Consider the following 20,000-nt stretch of genomic DNA (forward strand, 5'->3'; position numbering starts at 1 on the left):
ATGTGTTTCTGTGTGTGTCAGCGATGGGGGGTGATGCGTTGCAGTGATAATGGCTTCCGGATGACTTGTAGCATGTGTTTCTGTGTGTGTCAGCGATGGGGGGTGATGCGTTGCAGTGATAATGGCTTCCGGATGACTTGTAGCATGTGTTTCTGTGTGTGTCAGCGATGGGGGGTGACGCGTTGCAGTAATAATGTCAGCCGGATGACTTGTAGCATGTGTTTCTGTGTGTGTCAGCGATGGGGGGTGACGCGTTGCAGTGATAATGGCTTCCGGATGACTTGTAGCATGTGTTTCTGTGGGTGTCAGCGATGGGGGGTGACGCGTTGCAGTAATAATGTCAGCCGGATGACTTGTAGCATGTGTTTCTGTGTGTGTCAGCGATGGGGGGTGACGCGTTGCAGTAATAATGTCAGCCGGATGACTTGTAGCATGTGTTTCTGTGTGTGTCAGCGATGGGGGTGACGCGTTGCAGTAATAATGGCTTCCGGATGACTTGTAGCATGTGTTTCTGTGGGTGTCAGCGATGGGGGTGACGCGTTGCAGTAATAATGGCTTCCGGATGACTTGTAGCATGTGTTTCTGTGTGTGTCAGCGATGGGGGGTGACGCGTTGCAGTGATAATGGCTTCCGGATGACTTGTAGCATGTGTTTCTGTGTGTGTCAGCGATGGGGGGTGACGCGTTGCAGTAATAATGGCTTCCGGATGACTTGTAGCATGTGTTTCTGTGTGTGTCAGCGATGGGGGGTGACGCGTTGCAGTAATAATGGCTTCCGGATGACTTGTAGCATGTGTTTCTGTGTGTCAGCGATGGGGGGTGACGCGTTGCAGTAATAATGGCTTCCGGATGACTTGTAGCATGTGTTTCTGTGGGTGTCAGCGATGGGGGGTGACGCGTTGCAGTAATAATGGCTTCCGGATGACTTGTAGCATGTGTTTCTGTGGGTGTCAGCGATGGGGGGTGAGGCGTTGCAGTAATAATGGCTTCCGGATGACTTGTAGCATGTGTTTCTGTGTGTGTCAGCGATGGGGGATGACGCGTTGCAGTAATAATGGCTTCCGGATGACTTGTAGCATGTGTTTCTGTGGGTGTCAGCGATGGGGGGTGACGCGTTGCAGTAATAATGGCTTTTTCTGCGGTAACTAGTCATTCGAGTAATAATATTACAGTTACTGATCAAAGATGAGTTGTCGTTACTTCGTTACTTTGTTATCATTCCCTTCCTATTACAGTTATTGATATATATATATATATATTATTAGGATCCTTGGCCCACTTCTCCTCCTACTGTACATTAACGATATGAAATCAGCCTGCTCTCCTAATTAGTTTTTGTATGCAGATGACGCCGCTCTACTGGTGTCCCAGAAGAACCAAGCCTCAGTAGAAGAGATCCTTAGTGCAGAGTTATCCAATATCACTAAATGGCTTTCAGATAACAAACTTTCTCTGCATCTTGGAAAAACAGAATCCATCTTATTTGGTTCCAGAGTAAAGCTTGCAAGAACAAACTATCACAGCAACTCAAAGCCATGTCGACCAGAACTTCATTTAGAAAGAATGTCTAAAGCTGGCTAATGATGGACCAATAGAATGGTTTATTTTCCATGTCAGTATGTAAGGCTCTAGACTATGATAATGTCCTCCTGTCCTTTGTTGTGTTATGTGGATCCTAGCCCTACTATGTTTAGAAAAACATTTAAGAGGACCACAATGGAAATACGTTTTCAAACTTATTTTTGTGTCATTCTCGATGATCGTAAATGCATTCTCCACATGTGTGGTTGTATTGTGTTTTAAATGGTCAAATAAATCTACCTAAATGGTCAAATAAATCTACCGATCCTTAAGGTGGGGCGATGGCGTCATCGGCCACTCCACAGTCGAGGAATGAGAGGTGGATACACTATACAAAGTGGATGAGCCTCGGTGATATAGACCGATTCCATGTCCCACGATATAAAATCAAAGCAGACCAAATTAACATTCTAAATCTGTATTCGGGACATTTCAACTTTAGGCACACCTTTAAAGTGAATGTGATTCTCCAAGTCATTCAATCCATTTTCTCCCTCTTAATTTAGATCATTCTGTTACAATGAGCAGTAATCTATTATTTATTGTGGGCTTAAATGGCATACTGTTCTATAAATGACTTAATTATGTAGCAAATAAAACACAATCTAAATTCTGTCAGAGGGCGCAAGACGATCCATTAACAAGTAGGCCTATACATTATCAGGACATGACAGGCATAATCAGCAGTGCTTTTAATAACAGATCACAAATATTTGGGGTTTTCAGAAGACAAAATGTAAAACCATTCATCTGATGAGGAAGAAAAGGTAAAAGCTGATAAATGTCTTTCTCAACACCAAACTCCATTGCACTCAGAGTAAACACTCGGACCATCACACAGTGAACGTTAGCTCCCACATATTATTTTGAACAACGAGATCAGGGGAGAGCGCGAACGCAGTCCCCCACTACCAGAAATTATGCAATCGAGATTTCCACATTTGGGAAATTCGCAGGGGTGTCAGCACAGCCGGAGTGCAATGGCTGAGCCTCACCCTGGGTGAACCGCCTTCTTGATCACGGTATCTCCCTTGCCAGGTAAGTATGAGTTGTACACGTTGCTAGAGGGGGAGTCATTCCAGGGCAAAGGTTTTTGGCTGACGGTTACCACTTCGACTACTGATAATACCACATCATATCGACCAGGGTTTAATGACGTTTACGAATATAGTTACGGACAAAGCGGTGGAAAAGCGATCCATTTTGTTTAACTAGATTATATCACTGTCCGACTATTTTCCCATCATGCAACACGGTAGAAATTCTATATACATTGACTTTTTATTTATTTATATGACTGTCCGTCTGATTCCACAAAAGTAAGAGATGTACCAAAATGCTGAAACCACGTTCGTGCACACACAGCCAACCGAATGACACCAAATAGTTCTGGTGATTTGTATCGTTCCAGACATTGTAGGCATCGTTTCCTCACGCTTGTTTTCTGCGGTCAGTAAAATATGATGCCACCATCGACCACAGGGTGGCATCCGACCCCCAGATATGGAGGAGAAACAGTAGCCTGCTACTTCATCGACACCAAGACCAGGGTTGGGTAGGTTACTTTCTAAATGTAATCCGTTACAGTTACTAGTTACCTGTCCAAAATTGCAATCAGTAACGTAACTTTCGGATTCCCCAAACTCAGTAACGTAATCTGATTATATTCAGTTACTTTTAGATTACTTTCCTCTTAAAAATGCATTAGAAGAAGACAATAATGTATGTTACCAACTGAAAAACATCTATTGCAGGATAACCCAAAGTTAAAGTTTCCATAGCTGGCCATATATGGATGTTACATGTTACTTAATGGGTTGGTTATGTAGGCCTCTTCTAACCCACCGCTTTCTACTACAAAAAATAATACGATTAAATTATATCTTTACATTAAAAACCTTAGTCTATCAGAAGTCCAGTCATTCCAATACATGCTATACCCCTTGATCTTCAAGAATAGAATTAGGAAATATGGAAGTATAGATTAGCCTAATTGTTTTGACCTGAGCATAACCCCAAAACTAAGGATTTATTAGCCAGCCCTGCTCTGTTGTTTATGTTGTCATGGAGGACTGATGAGCGTCTGCTAAATGACTAAAATGTAATGTAATGTAATGATTGGGCTCATTGATTCGAGTTGAAAAATAAATGCTGCGCTCATGGAATGGCATGCTTTGAGCACAACTGAAAAGTGCTATTTACATGTGGAAAATGAATGCCATATGCTGCATTTACTATAGGTCAATTGTTTACCTTTTTGTTGGTGACACTTTGATATCTTGATAATATGCAGCTGTTTAAAGGGCAAATCCACAGATGAAACAATAACAAAACGGTCGCCCCGCCTCTGTTTTGGTAAAAAGCTTTGGGATGGGCCTGGAGAAATGTAACCACTCTCAGATTAATAGACAGAGCTATGGATGCAAGGACTGACCATCCATGATATCAAAATGACTGTGTTAACCATGTTATGAGGCTATACAGTGCTTGTTTACATTTACAATGTTTACAAACATTGGAGAAAAACAAGCTTAAACAACATTTATTTTTACTGCTCTAATTACGTTGGTAACCAGTTTATAATAGCAATAAGGCACCTCTGGGCTTTGTGGTATATGGCCAATATACCACGGTTAAGGGCTGTATCCAGGCACTCTGCGTTGAACTGCTAAGAACAGCTCTTAGCAGTGGTATATTGGCCATATACCACACCCCCTCTGGCCTTATTGCTTAATTGTAACTAATGACTTTTCCCAGGAGGTAATCAGTCAAGTAATTAGTTACTGTTGAAAGAATTAACGAGTAATTGGTCATCTACTACTTTCCTTTTTTTTTTTTTTACCACCCCAACACTGGTGAGTGTGTGTGTTTGTGCGTGCTTGCATGGTTGCGTGCCCGTGTGTGTGTGTGTGTTTGCGTGCCCGTGTGTGTGTGTGTGTGTGTTTGCGTGCCCGTGTGTGTGTGTGTGTGTGTCTTATCAAAGCGCAGCTTCTGCCTGGGGAACTCCCACTTGGGGTCGTAGGGAAGCTGGGTGGGATCGATGTAGATGTAGTTGTTGCCGTGGATACTGTCAATCACCTTCCACTGGATCTGGAACTTGGGCTTCTGTTGGGAGGGTGTGGGGGGTCAATGATCAATACATTTAATAACGTGATTAAGTTAGGGATAATCAACAAGGGGCTATGCGTTTCTTTCGAAAATAATGAACGATGTGAAAGGCGTGTTCCACAACGCGCTAGCTGAACTGATCTTCCACGGAGTTGCACTGTTTTCCAGAGAATGCATAGAGCCCCGATTTGATTTTCCCTTTTATACCATAGCTATAATTTAACACATTTGTCACTAGAAATTTGTTCATTTGCCGCTAGAAATGTGTTCAACATCCACTGAAGTAGCTAGCAAGTTTACGAGATAGCTACAGTAGTTGCCGTGGTAACCAAACAAACAGACCTGCTAGTTTAGCTAACCAAACCATCAGCCCTAGCTTGATATTATGAAAATCTAATTCAACAATACCAAAAATGTTTTCAACTCAACTTTTGTTTTAAAAAGCAGCTAAAACATAGAACATGTAATTATGAACTTGCCATTGAATTCTACTGTGCTGATATACAGTGCGTTATAAGGAAATCACGCATGCTCTAGAATGCCTTTCAAGCCAATCAGAAACAAGTATTCAACAATGCTATGGTATAATTAAGCAATAAGGCACGAGGGGGTGTATTATATGGCCAATGTACCACAGCTAAGGGCTGTTCTTATACACGACACAATGCGGAGTGCCTGGATATTAATTATTATTGATATTGATTAATAATAAATACATTAGAGAACATGATTAAAATATAATACATGAGGGGATCAATAACATGATGACCAGCCAGTCAGCCAGTCAGTCAGCCAGTCAGTCAGCCAGTCAGCCAGTCAGCCAGTCAGCCAGTCAGTCAGTCAGCCAGTCAGTCAGCCAGTCAGTCAGCCAGTCAACCAGTCAGCCAGTCAGTCAGTTAGTCAACCAGTCAGCCAGTCAGCCAGTCAGCCAGTCAGTCAGTCAGCCAGTCAGCCAGTCAGCCAGTCAGTCAGTCTATAACAGGGTATAGTACCTGAAGGTGGACAACCACCAGTATGATGCTCAATATTACAGCTGTATCAACCACAACAGTCAGTCAGCCAGTCGGTCAGCCGGTCAGTCTGACAGTCAGACAGTCAGCCAGTCAGCCAGTCAGTCAGACAGCAGTCAGCCAGTTAGCCAGTCCCAGAGCAGTGCCAGTCAGTCAGTCAGCCAGTCAGCCAGTCAGACAGTCAGTCAGTCAGTCAGTCAGCCAGTCAGCCAGTCAGACAGTCAGTCAGTCAGCCAGTCAGCCAGTCGGTCAGACAGCAGTCAGCCAGTCAGACAGTCAGTCAGTCAGCCAGTTAGCCAGTTAGCCAGTTAGCCAGTTAGCCAGTCAGCCAGTTAGCCAGTTAGCAAGTCAGCCAGCCAGTCAGTTTACCAGTCAGCCAGCCAGTCAGACAGCCAGTTAGTCAGCCAGTTAGCCAGTCAGTCAGCCAGTCAGCCAGTCAGTTAGCCAGTTATCCAGTCAGCCAGTCAGCCAGTCAGTCAGCCAGTCAGCCAGCCAGTCAGCCAGTCAGCCAGTCAGCCAGCCAGTTAGCCAGTTATCCAGTCAGCCAGTCAGCCAGTCAGTCAGCCAGTCAGCCAGTCAGTTAGCCAGTTATCCAGTCAGCCAGTTAGCCAGTCAGTCAGCCAGTCAGCCAGTCAGTTAGCCAGTTATCCAGTCAGCCAGTTAGCCAGTCAGTCAGTCAGTTAGCCAGTCAGTCAGTCAGCCAGTTAGCCAGTCAGTCAGTCAGCCAGCCAGTCAGTCAGTTAGCCAGTAAATCAGTCAGTCAGTCTATAACAGGGTATAGTACCTGAAGGTATTTGTAGAGGAGAACCACCAGTATGATGCTCAGTATTACAGATGTAACAACCACACCAGTCAGCAGAGGGGTGAAGAGCTTATGGGCCACGGTGCGCTCTGTATGGACACACACACACACACACACACACACACACACACACACACACACACACACACACACACACACACACACACACACACACACACACACACACACACACACATTAGAACACACACATAACACATCAAATCAAATCAAATTGTATTTGTCACATGTGCCGAATACAACAGGTGTAGACCTTACAGTGAAATGCTTACTTACAAGCCCTTAACCAACAATGCTGTTTTAAGAAAGAATACCCCCCCAAAAATCACAAAAAAATACAATATCAAATAATACGAAATGAAAGTAACAAATAATTAAAGAGCAGCAGTAAAATAACAGTAGCGAGGCTATATACAGGGGGTACTGGTACCGAGTCAATGTGCGGGGGCACCGGTTAGTCGAGGTAATTGAGGTAATATGTACATGTAGGTAGGAATAAAGTGACTATGCATAGATAATAAACAGAGAGTAGCAACAGCGTAAAATGGTGGGGTATCTTATTGTGGTGTGGTATGAGCTGCAGTCAAACCCACAGGCCACACAGAGAGTCAAACCCACAGGCCACACAGAGAGTCAAACCCACGGGCCACACAGAGAGTCAAACCCACGGGCCACACAGAGAGTCAAACCCACAGGCCACACAGAGAGTCAAACCCACGGGCCACACAGAGTCAAACCCACAGGCCACACAGAGAGTCAAACCCACGGGCCACACAGAGAGTCAAACCCACGGGCCACACAGAGAGTCAAACCCACGGGCCACACAGAGAGTCAAACCCACAGCCAACACAGAGAGTCAAACCCACAGGCCACATAGAGAGTCAAACCCACAGGCCACACAGAGAGGAGACAGCAGTGTTCTGTTTATGTGAGATTACATTAGATTAGTGTCCATGTCTAATCCAAGACCTGCAAACTCAACATTCTGTAATCCCACTCAATCTGGCCCTGCATCCACACACACCTGTCCACTACAGAGACTGAGTCTGTGTGTGTGTCCAATGTGTGTGTGTCCAGTGTGTGTGTCCAGTGTGTGTGTGTCCAGTGTGTGTGTGTCCAGTGTGTGTGTGTCCAGTGTGTGTGTGTGTCCAGTGTGTGTGTCCAATGTGTGTGTGTCCAGTGTGTGTGTCCAGTGTGTGTGTGTCCAGTGTGTGTGTGTCCAGTGTGTGTGTCCAGTGTGTGTGTGTCCAGTGTGTGTGTGTCCAGTGTGTGTGTGTCCAGTGTGTGTGTGTCTAGTGTGTGTGTGTCCAGTGTGTGTGTGTGTGTATGAGTGTGTTATACAGTATATCTCACCGCTGATGGAGAACAGTGTGTAAGCCTGCTCGCCCTGCACGGTGGCCACACACTCCAACGTGTGGTAGTGTGTGTGTGTGTCTCCCTTCGTGACGTTCAGTCGGCTCTCCACCTCGCTGCTGCCGAAGGCCGAGTCTGGATACCGTGTACCGTGGCAACCTCCTGCTGCTCCCATTGGGTGGCGTTGGTCAGGTGGGAACACCTAGGGGAGTGGTTGATTCATTGATTAATGTCACTGATTGGCCAGTGATTCACCTGGTGTCCCAGGTCTGAATCAATCCCTGAAGAATGAAAACAAGCCACATTTGAGAAAGGGAAAATAAACATGTTAGGATGCTCTTACACTGTACACACGGAAAGACTCCATGATTGTGTAATGAAACCATGAAAAGTAGCCAAAAAAAGCAGATACCCAATGTCACCTAACCAGAGGTCTGGTGTTTGGAGGGTGTTGAAATGGAAACCCAATGTCACCTAACCAGAGGTCTGGTGTTTGGAGGGTGTTGAAATGGAAACCCAATGTCACCTAACCAGAGGTCTGGTGTTTGGAGGGTGTTGAAATGGAAACCCAATGTCACCTAACCAGAGGTCTGGTGTTTGGAGGTGTTGAAACACACAGAAAGTGTTTTAAAACAGAAAATAAGTACTCTGAAACACCCAAACAATCAAATGGTTAAGAAATGCTAATGATTGATTGATGATAAGGGAATATGGAGAATATTTGTTGTGGAATTTCCCCTTAATTCTTTCAATGTTTTATTTAGACAGATTAAAAACAGGAGGTGACAGAGAAGGAGGGAAAGTGGGACAGAAGGAAGCGGGAATTGACCACAGGAGGCTGCTGAGGGGAGGACGGCTCATAATAATGTCTGGAATGGAGTAAATGGAATGGCATCAAACACATGGAAACCATGTGTTTGATGTACTTGATACCATTCCACTATTCCGCTCCAGCCATTACCACAAGCCCATCTTCCCCGATTAAGGTGCCACCAACCACCTGTGGAATTGACACAGTGTTGTATGCATGTATAAAGGAAGAAAAGTATATTTCTATATTAGTATTAAGCAGCTTGTTGAGGTGTAATGGATCATGGAACTTTTAATGGTAGAGGCAAATACATTATCCTGCAATATCTGCTGTAAAACCTCTAGTTACTGCTGGTGTATTGGGCACTGTGCTCAACAATGGTCAGATACATACTGTAAATCACATGTATCAAACTCATTCCACGGAGGGCCGAGTGTCTGTGGGTACGGAACTCCCCTCACCTGGTTGTCTAGGTTACTGATTAGTAAGGAACTCCCCTCACCTGGTTGTCTAGGTTACTGATTAGTAAGGAACTCCCCTCACCTGGTTGTCTAGGTTACTGATTAGTAAGGAACTCCCCTCACCTGGTTGTCTAGGTTACTGATTAGTAAGGAACTCCCTCACCTGGTTGTCTAGGTTACTGATTAGTAAGGAACTCCCCTCACCTGGTTGTCTGGTGTCACGCCTGACATAGTTGGTTTGGTCAGGGGCGTGAATATCTATGTGATGTTAATATCTATGTTTGGTATTTCTATGTTGGCCGGGTGTGGTTCCCAATCAGAGGCAGCTGTCGATCGTTGTCTCTGATTGGGGATCATACTTAGGTAGCCATTTTGCCTACCTATGTTGTGGGATCTTGACTCTTGTTTGTGTGTAGCCATTGTGAGTTTCACATTACGTTGCTTTTGTTGTTTTGTCATGTGTTAACTTCGTTAACAAACATGTATTCCACGCTGCACCTTGGTCCAATCCTGTACTCAACGAATGTGACAGAAGATCCCACCACCAACGGACCAAGCAGCGTGGCCAGGAAAAGCAAAAAGCCTGGACATGGCAAGAGATACTGGAAGGAAAAGGATCATGGACGTGGGAAGAGATCCAGGATGGTATGGATCGCCTTCCTTGGGAGCAAACAGAGTCAGCGAGGGAGAAAAGACGGCGACTCCAAAATGCGAAACGAAAAAGGAGACCCGAGAGGCAACCCCAAGAAAAACATTTGGGGGGCGGCACGCGGGGTGGTCGACGAAGCAGCAGGAGGCTGTGAAAGGGCCGACTGTGGAGGAGGAGGCCGCTATTGTAGAGGTCCTCCAAGACCTGCGGATCAGCAGTATGAGAGAGGATGCCACCACATTACGGGGGCTGTTAGAGAAGAGGGAGCAGGAGAGCTCCCTTCAGAAGGAGGCGCTGCAGGAGGCCCAAAGGGAGAAGGAATTAGTGGATACACGGAGAGAGGAGCTGGCCAGGCAACAGAAGGAGCGTGTGTTCATTGAGGAACCCAGTAATGCGGAGATACGCACTGTGTCGCCAGTGCGCCTTCACAGCTCAGTGCGTCCTGTGCCAGCGCCCGCACGTGTCGTGCGAAAGTGGGCATCCAGCCAGGACGGGTTGTGCCAGCTTTACACTCCAGACCTCCAGTACGCTCCACGGTCCAGTATATTCTGCTCCGGTTCTATGCACTGTGTCACCAGTGCGCCTCCCCAGCCTGGTACGGCCCGTACCTGCTCCCCGCACCAAACCAGTGGTGCGTGTTCCCAGCCCGGTACGGCTGGTGCCAGAGCAGTCCGCTCCACCGGTGCCCAGTCCAGCTCTGGTCAGCTGCTCCAGTCCAGTGCCAGAGCAGTCCGCTCCACTGGGGTCCAGTTCAGCTCCGGTCAGCGGCCCCACTCCAGAACCAGACGTCAGCCCCCTCTCCAGGTTCGGGGCTCCCACACCAGGGTCCAGACAGGGCTTGGTGCATCGTGGGGAGGACTGAGAGGGGAAGCATCGCGCCGAGGTCCAGACCGGACCAGGGGTGCATCGTGGGAGGACTGAGAGGGGAAGCATGGCGCCGAGGTCCAGACCGGACCAGGGGTGCAACGGGGAGGACTGAGAGGGGAAGCATCGCGCCGAGGTCCAGACCGGACCAGGGGTGCAACGGGGAGGCAGTAAGGGAGAGGATGTCAGGCCCAGAGCCAGATCCGCCTCCAAGGTTGAATGCCCACCCGGACCCTCCCCTAATGAGTTAGGTTTTGCGGCCGGAGTCCGCACCTTTGGGGGGGGGGGGGGTACTGTCACGCCCTGACATAGAGTTCGCTAGTTGGTTTGGTCAGGGCGTGAATATCTATGTGATGTTAATATCTATGTTTGGTATTTCTATGTTGGCCGGGTGTGGTTCCCAATCAGAGGCAGCTGTCGATCGTTGTCTCTGATTGGGGATCATACTTAGGTAGCCATTTTGCCTACCTATGTTGTGGGATCTTGACTCTTGTTTGGCTTGTTTATGTGTAGCCATTGTGAGCTTCACGTTACGTTGCTTTTGTTGTTTTGTTGTGTGTTAACTTCGTTAATAAACATGTATGCATTCCACGCTGCACCTTGGTCCAATCCTGTACTCAACGAACGTGACACTAGGTTACTGATTAGTAAGGAAATCCCTCACCTGGTTGTCTAGGTTACTGATTAGTAAGGAACTCCCCTCACCTGGTTGTCTAGGTTACTGATTAGTAAGGAACTCCCCTCACCTGGTTGTCTAGGTTACTGATTAGTAAGGAACTCCACTCACCTGGTTGTCTAGGTTACTGATTAGTAAGGAACTCCCCTCACCTGGTTATCTGGGTCTTCATTTAAAGGAGAAAACAAAAACCCACAGACACTCGGCCCTCTGTGGAATGAGTTTGACACATCTGTTGTAGATCAATGTTAAACATTAAAATCCTCCAGAAGAAGGTATCTAATTTTGCACTAGACAGGATTTGAAACACCAAAATATTGTTTTCAACCTTTTCCGGTAGTGCTCCCAGACCCTGGCAAGGTGTTGCACAACACTTGATTAAGCCGTGTTACAACAGACCATGTCATGTTTCAAAACATCTCAGGATGAATGTGTTTCAATACTCCAGCAAAGTTAAAGTTTCTTCTCCTTGGCGTTGGTGGCAGTTCAGTTGCCACTAGTTTTAGTGTTACAAAGCACTTGATTTTAACAGTGCATTTAGCTATGCATTGTAACTATGCTTTTAAACAACTGTTTAGGTCACTTCTCTGTATATGTTATTTACTGGGTTCCTTGGGATGACAATGGAATTTAGCATCACACTCAGCAATGACAGTAGTGACTATGTCTGTGTGTGCTATTGTCAAGTACCGTGTGTGGGGCAGTTCACAGTAGAACCAGCTGATTTTAGGGGCCGGGTAACCGGCGGCAACGCAGCGCACCTGTCCATCAACTGGTCCCTCCTGGGAAATGATGACGGGCTTACCTGAGAGAGAGAGAGAGAGAGAGAGAGAGAGAGAGAGAGACGGGGGGAGAGAAAGGAAGAGAGAGAGAGAGACAGTGAGTGAGAGAAAAGGTGAGAGAGAGAGAGCGAGAGCGAGAGAAAGAGAGAGGGGGGAGAGAGAGAGTTTACTGTTAGCCTTCAAAAGGGTGTGAAAAAGGGTGTGAAAACACATCATGCAAAATTATCCGACCAAAACGTACTGTTCACATAGACAGGGAATGATTGATTGACAGAGGCGTCCTCGTGATTGGCTAGGAAGGTGTAGATCCCGCCCTCTGACCCATGGACCCTCACCAACCGCAGCTCACTGACGTACCTAACACAGAGAGAGAGAGAGAGAGAGAGAGAGAGAGAGAGAGAGATGTTTATTTATTTTCCCATTTGTACTTTAACTATTTGCACATTGTTACAACACTGTATATCGACATAATATGACATTTGAAATGTCTTTATTCTTTTGGAACTTCTGAGTGTAATGTTTACTGTTAATATTTATTGTCTATTTCACTTTTGTTTACTATCTACTTCACTTGCTTTGGAAATGTTAACATATGTTTCCCATGCCAATAAAGCCCTTAAATTGAAATTGAATTGACAGAGAGAGAGAGAGAGAGAGAGAGAGAGAGAGAGAGAGAGAGAGAGAGAGAGAGAGAGAGAGAGAGAGAGAGAGAGAGAGAGAGAGAGAGAGAGAGAGAGAGAGAGAGAGAGAGAGAGAGAGACAGTCAGGAAATATGTGTGTGTATGTGTGTGTGTACGTGTGTACGTGTGTACGTGTGTGTGTGTGTGTGTGTGTGTGTGTGCTTGCTTCCGTGTTTGGGGTGGGTGGTTGTTTATGATTTATAAGAACAGCATGTTATAATGAAAGTGGAAGTTCATTTTCCATGACATATTTAGATTGAGACGTAGAGGGGGGGCTCCCAGGCTGTTGGCACAGCGCATACATTCCTCCGAGTTTAGGGAGGTGTTTGAGGCATGAGAAATGTCCTATAAAAGTCCCTATAAAATGATCTATAAAAGTCCCTACTACTGCTTCTACCCTTCTCCACTCAGTCAGAGGAGAGGTCAAGGACAGGTCCATAGATTCATGGCAGAGTGAAAAGAAGTATACAAATATACAGAATAAAAATATTCCAAAACATGCATCTTATATGCAACAAGGTACTAAAGTAATACTGCAAAAGGAAACGGCAAAGGAATACACTTTTTGGCCTAAATGCATAGCCTCATGTTTGGGGCAAATCCAACACAACACATCACTGATTAACTGCCTCCTTATTTTCAAGCATGGTGGTGGCTGCATCATGTTATGGGTATGCTTGTCATCGGCAATTGCTGGGGAGTTTTTCAGGATAAAAAGAAACGGGATGGAGCTAAGCACAGGAAAAATCCTAGAGGAAAACCTGGTTGAGTCTGCTTTACACAAGACACTGGGAGAGGAATTCACCTTTCAGCAGGACAATAACCTACAACACAAGGCCACATCTACACTGGAGTTGCTTACCAAGAAGACAGTGAATGTTCCTGAGTGGCCAAGTTTTTATTTTATTTTTTATTTAACCTTTATTTAACCAGGTAAGTTACAGTTTTGACTTAAATCTGCTTGAAAATCTATGGCAAGACATGAAAACTGCAGTCTAGTCATGATCCCCAACATCTTGACAGAGCTTGAAGAATTATGAAAAGAATAATGGGCTAATATTGCCAAGTGTGTAAAGCTCTTAGAGACTTACCCAAAAAGATGCACAGCTGTAGTCGCTGCCAAAGGTGTTTCTAACATGTATTGACTCAGGGGGTTGAATGCTTATACAATGACTATATTTTAGTTATAAAATAAACAAATTCTTCCACTTTGTAACACAATAAAATGTATGAATACTTTTGCAAGTCTCTGTATATATGCCGCTTTTACTGATTAGTCCTTGTCTTTTTTGTCTATGTATTTTTGGGGAATTGCGGTTTCTCTATGAATCTATTGATACGTCTATTATAGAAGACAGAGATCACGTGGTTTACAAGAAATACAGCGGGTTGCTGGCTTGATCTATTTCCAATTCCCCGGCACGTGGAAATATCCCACTTCAATTCGTTTGAGTGCCTTCTTGTATTATAGTTTTGCTAAATTCTTATCCTATTATTATTCATTGAGCTTTTATTTTTGTGCTTTTTTATTGTGCTGTTTTATTCACTTAGATGTGAGTAGTGAACCCGTAATCAAGCATTTTGTTGCACCGTGTACTCTACCTATATCTGACGAGTAACAAAAGCGAAAGTGCACCGTTTCACAGAAACCATAGCCCTTCTCATAAGCACTATATATAAATGTGTCAATGTAGTTTTGTTTCTCGGTAATCGAGGTGTCACTCGTATAGTCAGAGCGGTAGGACTGCTACATAAAGTGGCGCAACAGACATGATAACAGAAACTCGTCCCTCTTTCTACTGCTGCGGCCAAAACCAAACTGACAGCTGTTGGTCCGGCGGATGATGAAGGAGGTGAAGTTAGAGAATCCCATTTACAGCAGCATTAATGGTCCAATTTGGTTCACCGAAGGAGGCCGGGAATCCTTACCGGCACGGTGCAACCGAATTAACCGCTCAGGTAAGTAAAACATACTCGAACGTATAGTAGGGATGTCTAACGTTCAGCCTGCTGCATAGACCACACGGCGCCTCTAGTCAAGAGCGCCTGGTTAAATTGGGTCTAAATGGTTAAACTAGTGAGAAATGTGATTATAGAAAATATCTGTGAGTTTGCTTAATTTACTATCGTCGTAAAGTAAGATATTGAATTATTTTGCCATATCTAATTAATGTATTTTACGCTACTCTCCATGGTGGGGACAGTAAGCAATTTTACCTCAGATTGGTGATGTTAGTATAAACGTTTATAGTCAACGACACAAGATCATTTGCTTAAAACGGATCAATATATTTGGTTTTGTACTGTTGATTTTGCTCTAGGACTTAGAACGCAGCTATCACTTTCTTTCTCAAATGCCACGGATAATAGGACCGATATCTATAAAAGTCGCTGGTTCACACCAATACATGGACTTAAATTAGGCAGGGCAAACCCGTTTTGGTGATTTCTGGTATATCCAAATCAATCAGTCAAAGCACGTTTTTGGACTCATTCAGCAGTTTTTACCTGATTAAGTACAATACCATTGGAAATTAATGTTGAAAGTTCCATTTATATTTCTAAACTTACATTTAAATAAATTATGTTGTTGCTTCCTGTTGACACACATTTATAAATAGCCCAGTCTCAAAACAGTTTGAAAGTGTCCAAATCAATAACAGTTTGTGATACACTACCAGTCAAAAGTTTTAGAACACCTACTCATTAAAATTATTATTTTTTTGCTCTGCAGCGCATCACTGTGACGTCACAATAGGCTCAACCAATCACCTCACCTAACTCATAAATATTAATGACTGCCTCGGCTATCCAACGAAAGGGAATTTCCCATACGGGACGCTAGTTGTTGCGTGGAGGATGTCGCATGGAGGATAACAACCACCTGGGTAGCAAGCGAGCGAGTCCATTTTCAACAGTCGCTACCACAGAATTTGAACATATTTTATGGAAAAGAGATGCTGTATGTTTCTGAACGCTGTTTCGTTGTCGACAATATGACTGAGCGTCAAAGATTACCATTCGATTTGAGCAGGGGCGCGCCCCCCTCAAAGGCTTCGCCCAGTCGTGTGACGGGCCATAGCCCAGTTCAACCCGGGGCAGCTTAATCAAATTCCCTCGTTAAACATGTATACATATTCCATTGGTTAGTACAAAGTAATATGTGTGATTAAATCACAAGTTATTAGTCAGTCTATGTTAAAAACATTTTTCAGATTTCTCCAACTCATTTAACCAATCACATCATGTTGGTTAAATGAGGCTTTTAACAATAAAAAAGCTATTTTGACAACTTCCACTGTCCTCCAACATTACTACATGCTTTGAAACAATCAATTGTGTGTTTGTGTGTCCACCTCAGGTTCTGAATACTTCAGAAGACACTACATACTATTGCTATTGGTAGTAGTGGGGTGGACTGTGGCTATCATAAGTCTGATTGCCCAGAAACACAATCAAATTGCACAGAGACAGCAGTCAAATGATGAAACCTGTGCGGCAGAGAGAGAAGTGATTAAGAGCCTGAAATCAGAGAACTACAGCGTTCTTCTAAATATGATTTTAAAGCAGGGTGAGTTCTGCTCTTTACTCGGCACCACACCTAAACATCCTACCACACACCATCCTACCAACTCACCATCTTACCACACACCATCCTACCAACTCACCATCTCACCATCCTACCACACACCATCCTACCAACTCACCATCTCACCATCCTACCACACACCATCCTACCAACTCACCATCTTACCACACACCATCCTACCAACTCACCATCTCACCACACACCATCCTACCAACTCACCATCTCACCATCCTACCACACACCATCCTACCAACTCACCATCTCACCATCCTACCACACACCATCCTACCAACTCACCATCTCACCATCCTACCACACACCATCCTACCAACTCACCATCTCACCATCCTACCACACACCATCCTACCAACTCACCATCTCACCATCCTACCACACACCATCCTACCAACTCACCATCTCACCATCCTACCACACACCATCCTACCACACATCATCCTACCAACTCACCATCCTACCACACACCATCCTACCAACTCACCATCTCACCACACACCATCCTACCAACTCACCATCTCACCATCTTACCACACACCATCTCACAACCTCCTTTGTCGATAGTTTGTATTTCAGAAAGTGATCTGCCTTTTTATTGATCATCATTTGATCATAATTACATGAACTTGAACTATATGACTACGGTATATTATTATAATGTTCACTGTATTATAAAATTGTATTTCATGATCACTTTTTGTATTTGTACAATTTGTCATGTTTGTTTTGCTATATTTGTGACAAACAAGTGACAACCCTTCTGCTCTCTACTCTCTATCTAATCTGTCTTCAGAAGGGTGGAAGTATATCAACTCCAGTCTATACTACATCTCTACTGAGACTAAGTCCTGGGATGAGAGCAGACCTTACTGCCAACGGAGGGGATTGGACCTGGTGATCATAAACAGCGAAGAGGAACAGGAGTGTACGGTGTGTGTTTTTGTCTGTGTAACGGGCGTGCCTGCATGTGTTGACCGAGCTTCAGTCAGAGATATCAAATTCTAAGAGGCCAAAACATGGAGAGAAAAAACAATGTATGATTCTACCATTTAAGTTATTCTACATCAATAGGCCTTCCTCCTTGAAGTGGTCAGCGCCAGGAAATTGGACGGTGTCTGGATTGGTTTGTCTCGTAACGATACAAAGGAGATGTCAACACAGAAAGACATTTCATCTTCGAACAAAAAGTACGATCGAGATTTGAACATTTTTGGGGGGCATGAAGAGATCCAGAATGTTTCTGAACTGAGCTGCTAATAATCATTCCCTGTTTCTTCTCATAGGGTCAAGAGAGGTGCAGGGTCAGAAGGCGGTCAGGGAGAGGACTGTGCTAAGCTGAGAGCATATGAGACGCCTGCAGTGAAAGAATTAACAGGTGGACAATGTGGGACACAAAAATACTGTATTTGTGAAAAAGACCTGATGTAAAACCAAATGTAAAATACAATGTAAACAAGAGAAAATATGTAAAACATTGGACTTTAACTTGTTCTTGGAGGGACCAACTGCTAGCTTCAACTCTTCTCGCTGTGACATCCACAAACACCTAGTTGGTTTAGCCATTTTTCACCCATTCCACCCTTCCATGTTGGTTCATCTGTTCTCTTACTTTGTGCACGGTCTCCTCAGACACCTTGTTGACGTAGTTGATGTAGGATCAGGTTATGTAAAAACACAGTGTAAAACACAATGTAAGAGCTATTTATCTCCCTGTTCATTGTACATTTGATGTATTTGAATACTGTTTTATGTCATGCTTAACTAGTGTTATTTAATCAAATTAATGTATTTTTTTTTTGTATCCCCAAAAAGTTGATAATCGTATTTTTTAAGTGAAATTATTATTTTTATATAATTTTGTATGTCTGCACTTTAGTCATTAAAATACTTGGATTTAAAATATTACACTGGGGCATACATTTTCTCTCTGAACCATCACAGTGTGCAAACACGGTGATGTTCCATACGTCTACAGCATGGTATCTGCCTGTGGAGAGTACCTGTATCTGTCTCGATGGACAGTGATGACGTGCTCCGTGGTGTTGTGGAGGGTCTTGCCGTTGTAAGCCCAGGACAGAGTGCCAGGTCTGGGGTAGGACTCCAACTCTACCCTGAGGCTTAGGCTCTCCCCTTCTCTGACAGCAAACTGGCTAGGCCGGGAGTCACCCAGCATACTGATGAAGCCTCGCTCTGGAGGGAACAAACACACTCACAGGGTTAGACAGGATTACACTGGGTTACACAGGGTTAGACAGGATTACACTGGGTTAGACAGGGTTACACAGGATTACACTGGGTTAGACAGGGTTACACAGGATTACACTGGGTTAGACAGGGTTATACTGGGTTAGACAGGATTACACTGGGTTAGACAGGGTTACACTGGGTTAGACAGGGATTACACTGGGTTAGACAGGGTTACACTGGGTTAGACAGGGTTACACTGGGTTAGACAGGGTTACACAGGGTTAGACAGGATTACACTGGGTTAGACAGGATTACACTGGGTTAGACAGGGTTAGACAGGGTTACACTGGGTTACACAGGGTTACACAGGGTTACACAGGGTTACACAGGGTTAGACTATCATCAACTTCAAGTGTTATAGCGGTTAACAGATTCCAGCATTGAGGTTCTGTGTTCGCAATACTCAAACACACACACACACACACACACTCTCACACACACACACCATTAGACTCACACAGACGCACATACACTTACACAAAAGACGGGGTCAAACACACAGACACACACTCACACACACACACACACACACACACACACTCACACACACACACACACACACTCACACACACACACACACACACTCACACACACACACACACACACACACACACTCACCCAGACACCCAGACAGCCAGACACCCAGACACCCAGACACACAGACAGCCAGACAGCCAGACACCCAGACACCCAGACAGCCAGACACCCAGACAGCCAGACAGCCACTCACCACGGACATCCAGCTGCAGGGTATCGGCGGTGGCGCCCCTCTCATTGTGGGCGTGGCATCGGTATGCCCCGGCGTCTGATTGGTTGACAGAGGCGATCGAGAGGGAGGCGGAGCGTTGGTATCCACGGGAACCAGACAGGATGTGGGAGGTGTGGTCCTGGAAGGCACGCTGCAGACGGGTCAGTCAGGGGTTAGAGGTCAGGGTTTAGATGAATGGGTTCCCTATACTGTCCTCTCAGGTGGGTCATGGTTAGTGGACTGGTATAAGCAATAGAACAGTGTGAATACTACTGTGTTGCATGATGCAATATCCAGTCTGTGGTACTGTAATGTATAATACCAATTCCCTTTGATGAAGAGAGAGAGAGAGAGAGAGAGAGAGAGAGAGAGAGAGAGAGAGAGAGAGAGAGAGAGAGAGAGAGAGAGAGAGAGAGATAGAGAGATAGAGAGAGAGAGACAGTATGAAGCGAGTCTCACTGCTCCAACAGGGAAGTCCCACTTAATGCTGAAGTCAGGGTTGAGGTTTGAGGATCTGCAGGTGATCTCAAACTGCTCTCCTCTCCTCAGGATCACCCTCTCTCTCTGGGACAGACTGATCACTGGAGGCTGCTCAGGGACTGGGGGG

The 20,000-nt window shown here is 44.9% G+C and overlaps 1 protein-coding gene and 1 non-coding gene across 2 annotated transcripts in view; both read right to left on the reverse strand.

The window, feature by feature from the left end:
• kitb (KIT proto-oncogene, receptor tyrosine kinase b) overlaps positions 1–20,000 on the reverse strand; it is a 58,806-nt gene that overhangs the window by 17,678 nt on the left and 21,128 nt on the right. The window contains 9 exon segments of the mRNA XM_045210696.1: positions 4,560–4,685; positions 6,483–6,589; positions 7,872–8,004; positions 8,007–8,073; positions 12,023–12,137; positions 12,356–12,471; positions 18,399–18,588; positions 19,376–19,544; positions 19,853–19,992. Coding sequence (XP_045066631.1) covers positions 4,560–4,685; positions 6,483–6,589; positions 7,872–8,004; positions 8,007–8,073; positions 12,023–12,137; positions 12,356–12,471; positions 18,399–18,588; positions 19,376–19,544; positions 19,853–19,992 — 1,163 coding nt within the window.
• On the reverse strand, positions 2,461–2,626 carry LOC121551999. Its single transcript, XR_005997134.2, has one exon. It is a non-coding gene; the product is annotated as a U1 spliceosomal RNA (small nuclear RNA).

Source organism: Coregonus clupeaformis, chromosome 35 (assembly GCF_020615455.1).
Source record: "Coregonus clupeaformis isolate EN_2021a chromosome 35, ASM2061545v1, whole genome shotgun sequence".
Classification (NCBI taxonomy): Eukaryota; Metazoa; Chordata; class Actinopteri; order Salmoniformes; family Salmonidae; genus Coregonus; species Coregonus clupeaformis.